This window comes from Pan paniscus, chromosome 2, assembly GCF_029289425.2.
Source record: "Pan paniscus chromosome 2, NHGRI_mPanPan1-v2.0_pri, whole genome shotgun sequence".
Lineage (NCBI taxonomy): Eukaryota > Metazoa > Chordata > Mammalia > Primates > Hominidae > Pan > Pan paniscus.
In genome coordinates this window covers 32,207,498-32,216,947 of record NC_085926.1, presented here as the reverse complement: position 1 = coordinate 32,216,947, position 9,450 = coordinate 32,207,498, and the positions used below count along the sequence as shown (strand labels likewise).

Here is a 9,450-nt window from a genome sequence, read left to right as displayed (position 1 = left end):
CACGATCTCGGCCACGATGAGGAGGCCGGGCAGGGTGCGGAGGAACTCCCGGTCGTAGGCGAAGCTGCTGCTGCTGGTGGAGAAGTTCTCTGCGAAGGAGCTGGCGGTGGTGGTGACTGTGTGCGAGCGGGCGCGCTGCGGCTCCTCCATCGTCGAGCCACTGCCGGGCTGGCGCGTCCCCAGGGACCCCCGGCGGGTCTGGGGCTGGACGCGCGGCCCTGCGCCCTGGGGACACAGGCGCGGGGGAGGGGAGCGCGGCCCGCGCGGGGCAGGAGGTGCGAGGGGGGCGCCCGCCGGGGGCTGTCCAGGCGCGGCGGGTGTCCCTCGAGTGCGCGGCGCCCCTAGCGCCTCGGTGCGCGGGCTCCCGAGCTGCGCTGGGGCCCTAGAGGAAGAGGAGAGCGAGCGAGGGGAGGCTGCCGGGCAGCCGGGGAAGGCGGTGGAGGCCCGGAGGAGGGGAGGGGGCGTGGAGAGGGGCGGGCGGGAGGCGGGCAGGAGAGGGACCGCCCCGCGGAGGCGCCGCGGACGCCCGCCCTCTTCACCTGTTGCCCGACTCCCAGCGGCGGAGAAGGCGCCGCGTCGCACCGAGGGTGGCTGGGTTGGCAGCCTGGCGGGCGGCGCGGAGGAGAGGGCGCAGGGGTCCTTCTGGCCGTCTTCCGCTCCCCCTCCCGGCCTTTGCCTCTGCCAGGCCCCGCCTGGCCCAGGCCCGCAGCCTGTTTCCTTCCACCTGGGCGGGTCGGGGGCTGCGGGCATTGGGGCCCCTTAAGGAAACCCAGGCCTCCAGGGACTCCGCCGCTCCAGGACTCGGCGCGGAGGGAATGACTGAGCGACGACCGAGGCAGGGGGTGATGTGATACCTCGAATGCTGTGGAAATGGCAGGAATGATGACCCGGCCGGACCTTAGACCCGAGATCGATGAGAGGCCGCCAGCACTGCCCGGGAGACGGCCCGCGCTTCTCCCCCTCCTGCTGCGGCCGCCGCCAGAGCCTGGTGTTATTTCCTGCCCCTCCTGTCGGGAACAATTTGAGGAACCAACTTAATCGCTTGGCTTTGAGGGCGCGACGCTTCCAGGCGCTCTCCGCGGCTCTGTTCCGCGGACCGGTGGAGCCTGGGTGACGGCGCCTGGGCCGGAGGAGGGGAGCTGTTTGGGGTCCCTGGCCAGGATGAATCAGCGTAACCGTCCCGTCACCCTCGGGGAAAAAAAATGTTTCAAGAAGGCTTGAAGGGTGTGATTTGTGTAATGTTAACTTTAGGACAAATGAGCTGTGCTTTCCTGGCATGGGAAGGGGATGGGGGTCCTCATTTAGTGAGGCAGTTTGTAACAGGGTCAGGGAAGAACTGAGCTCGGCTGCTTGCGTTTATCGGCTGTATGGCCCAGAGCGAGTGGCTCTAGTTTTTGGACCTCAGTAATGCCGTCTCTAAAATGCAGGCTTTGACAGATGGACCTCTGAACAAAAAGATTATCTTCCGCTTGGTCCCTCCTTCTATTTTGTGAAAGGGTAGCAAGAAACATTTTATCTGGAAGCCACCAAAAGAAAAGGAAATAGTCTTTGGCTATAAATCGAGGGTATCTTTGATTCACAGTGAAGGCATTTCTGCTGATCTGTTCCAAGACAGGTTAAAAACGAGATCAGAAGGGACATTTTCTTCACAGTGTCTTATCAAGTGTGCTGAGAAGAAAGCAAAAACGACAATCTAATAAAATAAAACAAGGAATTAGTGTCTTTTAAGTCTAGGGCCTAGCCAGGAAGACCTCCAGGAGTAAAAGTTAAGGCTTCAAAAGCATGGCAAAGATGTAGATTTGGAGAAATTCCATCCATGTGCATTTGGTAAGCACCTTGGGCTGGTGGGTAAATTCTTAAAATTTAAAATATAGCACTTCTCCCTGGAGCAGTAGTTCTCAAAGTGGTCCTTGGACCAACAGCAGGTAAGTTCCTTGGGAACTTATCAAAAATGCAAGGTCTCAAGCCCCACCCCCAGACCCGCTGAATCAGAAACTCTGAGGGTGGAGCCAGGAAGCTGTGTTTGAACAAGCCCTCCAAAAGACACTGATGCATGCTGAAGTTAGCTGCTGCTTTAGAGAAACTGTTAATGAGTTTGGGGAAATAAGAGATACATACATGAAATGGCTGGAGGAGACTCAAGCATTATGCATGACATTTAGTGAACGTAAAAGACGGAGTCGAGACAACTTTATTTCCATAATATTAACAAAGGACAATCCTCTCTTAAAATTCCTGGGGTCAGATGAATTTCTAAATTCAGATTTTGTTTTTCAATTTAGAAAGGTAAAATGTGCATGTACCATATATTACATAATACCTTTGGTAAGGTCTGGGGTGACACTCTAATATACTAATTTTCTGCAAGGAAAATCATGAATGACATAAGTATATGCTTGGATTATCTACTGCAATGTAATAAACGTTCACAAAATATTAGTGGCTTAAAATCACCATTTTATTTGCTCAGAAATCTGTTGTGTCAGGAATTTGGGAAGGGCTTGGCTGGCAGGTTCTTCTGCTTTGCATGGTGTGATTGGAGTCATTTACTCAGCTGCTTTCAGTTGGTGACTTGGCAGGGCCAGAAAGTCCAAAAAGTCTTCATTCCCATTTGAGCATTTCAGTGCCCTTTCAACTTGCCTCTCTCTCCGTGCAACTTGGGCTTTCTAACAGTATGATAAGCTCATGGTGGTTGGACTTCTACCTGGCAGCTGGCTACTGGAAGAGACTTTCTAAGAGGGGCAAATGCAGAAGCAGATCTCTTAAGGCCCAGCCCTGAAGGCTACACGGACTCATTTCCACCACATTCTATTGGTCTAAGCCAATGAATGACAAGGCCAGCCAGAGTCACGCAGAGGGGAAACAGATACCACCTGTGGGTGGGAGGAGCAGTAAAGAATTGTGGCTGTCTTTTAATCTAGGTGAGATAAAGACAAAGACAATAAAAAGCTTCACATCTGTTTAGGTTATGTTTTTCTACCAAATGTGTTTTCTGCAAGCTCAGGAAAAAAAATTTTGGTTTCAGCTTTTGGGATTTCAGAATTACAGAGAAAAAATTATACACTGGTTGCTTGAAAACTAGCTGCCCCTTTCCAACTGCTGCCTACATTTGGGTGATTATCTTCCACCTGAAACTCTACTGATTGGTGCCCGTTCTTCCAGTAACACCCTTATCCAGTCCACCTTCCGTCTTCCTGCAAGAATTATTGTCCTGAAACCCCAGACTAAGGTACCACTGTGCACAGCATAAGGGCCTATATAAGATATTCAGCCTATCTCTTCTGATCCCTTTTCTCAACCACTCTAGAATGCATACTGTTTCAGCCCCAGATACACTTTGCATATATCTCTGTAAGTGTGACCACTTTATGCCCATAGCCAGCTTTTCTCTTAGCCTACAAAGCCTACCACCTTCACACACAGCTCACAATCTGCAGTCTTCATGGCCCATTTTAAATGCCACCTTTTCTGTGGTTTCTTTGGATTTCCATGAGCTGTTGTTATTTTCTTTTTTGTTTTAGAATTCATTGACTTTATGCACTTCTTTTACAACTTCTCAAGATATATGAATTACCCTTCCTTGTCTGCCCCCTGCTATAGCAGGTATTGAACAAATGCTGAGGCCCAAACTTTTTTTTTTTTTTTTTTTTGGAGACAGGGTCTTGTTTTGTCACCCAGGCTGGAGTGCAGTGGCATAGTCACAGCTCACTGCAGCCTTGACCTCCTAGGCTTAAGCAATCCTCCCCACTCAGCCACCTGAGTAGCTGGGACTACAGGCAGGCACAACTACATCCAGCTAATTTGTTTTTTATCCTTTGTAGAGGTGAGGTCCCACTTAGTTGCCCAGGCTGGTCTCAAATTCCTAAACTCAAGTGATCTTCCCACCTCAGCCTCCCAAAGTGCTGGGATTACAGGCATGAGCCACCATGCTGGCTCCAAGCTTCATTCTTAAGTGCAGAAAAATGTCAAAAGAAAAGCTAAGCCCTGTGCTCCCATAATGACAACGCAGAAGACAGCTTCAAGCTGAGACTTGTGGGAAGTATTTGATTTGTAAAAATGGAGAAGAAAATGGAAACAGGTACAGCCCAAGTGATACCACATGTGCCAGGATGAGCAGGTCCTGTGCAAATTAATACAGAAAAATCTAAGATCTGTTAGCATGGAGTGTAGGGTTAAGGGTTTATGCAGAGTCTAAAATATGGATGCCACAAGGCCATATTACTCAACCAGCCAAAGTTATAAGACACAGCACTCTCAAAGGTCTGTAGGGCCCAGGCCATTCAATGGAAGCCCAGGACTCATTAATAATTGAAAGAAATAAATGGACAGCTTATGACTTCCACCTGCTCTCTGAGAAAGAGAGGATCAAGGGACATTCCCATTTTTTAGGTAATTTTCATAGGTTTATGTTTCTCTTCACTGTTATTCTAGTTTTAAATTATGGTGGTTTCATGCAAGAATCATCAATGAATGTTAACATTAGTGGGTGAAAGTGTGATGAGAAAAAGGATATTTACATCATCTCTTAAAAAATAGAAGTAACAAAATAACAAAAAGATATATCATTTCAAAGTCTTCAGAAGATACTATTCTCCCTTTGAAATTCATAACTGTGCAGTGGAGAAACCTTTGGGATATCACCAGACATTATATACCTCCTAATATGATGTAGTGAGATGGATACAACATCACTTCTGTGATATTCTTACCAAATGCATAACCTGAATTTAATCATGAGGAGGGAGCAGACAGACTGAAATTGAGGGACAGTTTATTAAGTGTCAAGTTCATGAAAGACAAACACTAAGGAACTGTTCCATACTAAAAGAGACTAAGGAGACCTGACAATGAAATGCAATGTGACATCCTGGATTAGAGCCTGGGCTGGAAAAAGAACAATAGTGGGACAATTGGTGAAATTAGAATACATTGTGTAGATCAGATAAACATTGTATCAGTGTTACATTGATACAATGACATTGTATTAGTGTTAATTTCGTGATTTTGATTCTTATACTCAAACAAGTGTTAACATTTTGAGTATCAGTAAAAGCTTATATAAAATCTTTTTATTATTTTCGCAACTTTATTTTTTTTTTGGAGATGGAGTCTCGCTCTGTTGCCCAGGCTGCAACCTCCACCTCCTGGGTTCAAGTAACTCTCCTGCCTCAGCCTCCCGAGTAGCTGGGACTACAGGCGCCCGCCACCACGCCCGGCTAATTTTTTTGTATTTTCAGTACAGATGGGGTTTCACCGTGTTGCCCAGGCTGGTCTTGAACTCCTGAGCTCAGGCAATCCGCCCTCCTTGGCCTCCCGAAGTGCCAGGATTACAGGTGTGAGTCACCATGCCTGGCCTATTTTTGCAACTTTTTAAAGACTGAAATTGTTTCAAAAAGAAAAGTTAAAAAAATAAAAATAATTACTTATGATTGATTAAAAATAGAGCTGTCTAATCCAAACAGTAGTTCACACTCTCCAGGCACATTGGATTCTGTGGTTTATCCATCTTAGAACGTCCTGCCTCCCTTCATCTTGCTATTAATACCTGTCTTATAGCGAAAGAAAACAGGAGCTTGGCTGAGAAGTAAGAGTGTTCTTCCCACTCCAGTCCCCAAAGCCACCAGTCAGCCTAGTCCATCTTCAATTTGAAAATAGGAAGAGATGGAACCTAAATCCATTCAGTAATGAACTTTTGGATCTCGGGTGGGTTTGAGTTCCAAGAGGCTCTGTCAATTTGACCGAGGTTTTAAGCCCAAATGACGACAGGGTTAGGCATATAAGGTAAGAAAATAAGTGAATTGGGCCAGATTGTTTTCAGAATGGCTTCTTGAATTGTATTCTTCTGAACCAGACACATTTGGGCTTGCATATTAACTTTGTATCAAATTCTTCACTTACGCAAAGAGTACATTCACTTTATTTTTCTCAAAACATATGACCTCCTGGGTCTCACTCTCATTTTTTTTCTTTAGTTTGAGACATAGGGACAAGAAATATTTCACTTTCCTCTTCCTATGAGGAAAATAACACTTGGAGAAACTGTGAATGTCATGAAATCAGCCCCAACATTTGAACTCAGCTGGGGCAGAATAGGGAGTTGGGGCGGGCGCAGGGGGGTTTGTGGCGAACAGGAGCACGAATGCTCGAAAGGGGCCATCTCAGTTTCTGCCCCACCTGATTATTGCCTTGTAAGAATTTGGGCCTAGTGTTGACAGAAATCCCAATTTTTATTAATTAATATTGGCAGCTAGTATCCTTTATTTTCAAACACAGTGTGTCGCCTTTGTGGGCCAAACAAACATATCTGAGAACCATCAGTTGATGCCTTCTGATTCAGGCAAAGCAAGAAGACTTTCTCTTCTCTCTCCAGCTGCCTCAGACTCCCACCTCCCTGCAAGGCCCTGCAGAGGCCTCAGAGGACACAAAATTTGGGTCAAGAGGGTGACGCTTAAGAGCAGAGTAGCTGGAGGAAATATTTAGAAGAGTGGTGAATAAAACGTGAAACAAATGGGTTGCTGCTAATGGCAGAAGAGGACTTTCTGAACCAGGGAAGTTTCAGATTGGGAGACTATGGAGGGATGTTAAGAATTAACTTATTTAGAAGTAGGCATTCTTAGAAGATGTAATAATAACTAATTTATTGTTGGCCTATTTTGTGCCAAGCACTATCTTAACTCTTTGAATAATTTTATTAGGTAACTGATTTAAAAAAAATTTTTCTGTGTTGGGGCAGTGGCTCATGCCTGTAACGCCAGCACTTTGGGAAGCCGAGGTGGGCGGATTGCTTGAACCCAGGAGTTCAAGACCAGTCTAGGCAACATGGTGAAACCCTGTCTCTACAGAAAATACAAAAATTAGCTGGATGTGGTGGTGCATACCTGTAGTCCCAGCTACTCACTTGGGAGGCTGAGGTTGGAGGATCTAGCCCGGGAGGTTGAGGCTGCAGTGAGCCATGATTGTGGCATTGCACTCCAGCCTGGGAAACAGAGCGAGACCCTGTCTCTTTAAAAAAAAATTCTTAGGAGTCTTGACCTTAATGAGAAAGATGGATTTCTCAAAGTTCTTAGCTGCATCCATTGGCTCAACATTTATTTATCTAATATACCACTCACTATTAAAATACACAACTCAATAAGACACTAGCCCTTCCCTTAATGAATAGGTCATCAAGTGAATGAGAGAGACCAGTACATCAGTGATGGATGGGACCCCTGCCAGGCCACAGGTGGGCCCAGGGCCACCCCCATGTAAGGGGAGGATGGTGAGGTCAGCCTGGGGCTCAGGCAGTTTCCTCAAGGAGCAGCCATTTAAACTATTTTCAAGGGCCATTCAAAGTTAGCTAAGGAAAGAACAAGGGGACAGGGGAGGAAATTCTAGAAAGAGGGACACAACCTGTCCCAACAAGATGCATTATGACCAGTGTGTTTGCTGAGAAATGCAGCTAGAGGGAGTTTCAACCCTCTACCCCCGCAGCATAGGAGACAATGGGTCATCCCTGTTCCCTCTCCATTCCTTCAATAAATGTTCAGTAAATTGTACTTGGCAAAGGGCAAGATGTGGAGAAATTCCATGAATGAGCATTTATGAAGCTTGAGGTCAAACCATACTCACATCCTGTTCCAGATAGGGAAAGGGCACAGGGTATGTGTGTATATATAGATGTATATGTGTGTGTGTGTGTGTGTGTGTGTATAATCTTAGAAGGGTGAAATACTTGAGTCTTTTCCTGGTCTTCAGACTTTTTACTTTTTTTTTTTTAGCAATTACTGTGACAAATCAGTAGAAAATTTAAATTTTTATATATATTTAAATGTATACACACATACATTTTTCCACAAAAATCAATAAGAGGACTAGAGGATGGGGTGGGGGTGGGTGGATACACACAGTTAACTTTGTCCTTTGTAGGGTGGCTTAGTTAACCCCAATCAGGTTGTAGAGCAGAAAATAACTGAGGTTTATTGAAGAAAGGGCACGTTTACCTGAAACATGTCTTGAAGGGGCCCATTCAAAGAAGGAAACAGCATAAATGACAAGCAGATGGAAACCCATGAATGACTGTGTTTGAGGATGAAGCCCAAGTGAGATGGACATTGGTTTTAGAGAAAAGATCATCTGAGTTTGGAGGAGCTGCTCTAGGAGTTCTGTGGAATGATGGGAAATCGCAAGGCAGTGGCTGCTAAAAATACCTTGTGCATGTTAATAGCACCTTGTCGAAAATCCATGGGCCAAAACCTACAGGCTTTATTTGTATTTTACTCACAAAAATTCTAGGCCCCCTTAAAAGTTCTTGGAAAAGGTGAATATGAAGGTCCTAAAGCTAACGCCTTTTTCTGCCCAAGGAGGAGCAGGAACCTGTCCATCCAAAGCTGACAACCTCTAAAGAAGTGCCACGATAGTTGCAAATTGAAATCAGAAGCACATCAAAAAACTGGACAGCAGACGAGGCATGGCATCTAATACCTATACTCTCAGCACTTTGGGAGGCTGAGGTGGGCTGATCGCTTGAGCCCAGGAGTTTGAGACCAGCTTGGACAACATGGTGAAACCCCCCATCTTTACAAAAACAAAAAAACCCCAAAAAATTAGCCGGACATGGTGGCACATACCTGTAGTTCCAGCTACTCAGGAGGCTGAGGCAGGAGAATCGCTTGAGCCTGGGAGGTTGAGGTTGCAGTGAGCCACAGTCTCACTACTGCACTCCCTGGTGACAGAGGGAGACCCTGTCTCAAAAAAAACAAAAACAAAAAAACAAAACAGAGTAATTACACCCAAAACATGCCTCACCAGAAGACTCTCCAAAAGGAACACATTAGGCAAGCAGTTTATGGAGTGGTTATTTGCTTACCAGGTTCTTTTGCTGTAGAAAGAATTAATTGGAGGGCTCTTCTGAGCCAAAGGAGCCAACAAACATTTAAGTGTTTGTTTATGGACAGTAAACTATTTGAGGAGACAAGATGGAGCTGAGAAATTTAAAGGTGGCTAGGGTCTTTATCTAAAGAGTCACCACCAAGTAACATCAATAAAACATCAACTTTGTACAAAAGATATATTTAAGTATGCATTCTTGAAGAGTTACTGGCAAATAAAAGGTAAAATGTATTACAAGGTTTTTCTGGAAATTCTATTGCCTATCTTTTATAATGCCAAGAATCACTCCTTTGTTTTTTAATTTCCATGTTCAAATCCACTTTGCTGGAAGGTAAGTAACTGGTCCTTTGGGCCCAGCCTGTGGTTGCTTTGGGAGTTGGGGGAGAGGCTTTGGGCCGGGGTAGCAAGGCCTCCATTGCACAAGCTGAAGTAATGTTAGCATTAGGTGTATGACTGCATGACACACTGTTCCTCCCCTCCCTTGACGTGGTGAATCTGTAACCAGAAAAGCCAGTTAGATCTCCTGACACATTCGGAGGGTGGAGGCTGGTGGGGAAGGAGCAGGGGATGCCTTCGTGG

At 45.9% G+C, this 9,450-nt stretch overlaps 1 protein-coding gene across 3 annotated transcripts in view; it reads right to left on the bottom strand.

The window, feature by feature from the left end:
- Positions 1-3,982, bottom strand: part of CMTM8 (CKLF like MARVEL transmembrane domain containing 8) — a 134,310-nt gene extending 130,328 nt beyond the window's left edge. The window contains exons 1-2 of one of the 3 annotated variants that reach the window (XM_063602737.1): positions 855-2,922; positions 4-382 (exon numbers count right to left, since the gene is read on the bottom strand). In XM_063602737.1, the coding sequence (XP_063458807.1) occupies positions 4-150 (147 nt within the window). In that variant the 5' untranslated portion in view covers positions 151-382; positions 855-2,922. Of the gene's footprint in view, positions 1-3 lie in introns of all 3 variants that reach the window. The other 2 variants (XM_034956020.3, XM_008951615.5) reach the window with 2 other exon arrangements.
- Positions 3,983-9,450: the final 5,468 nt, after the last annotated feature.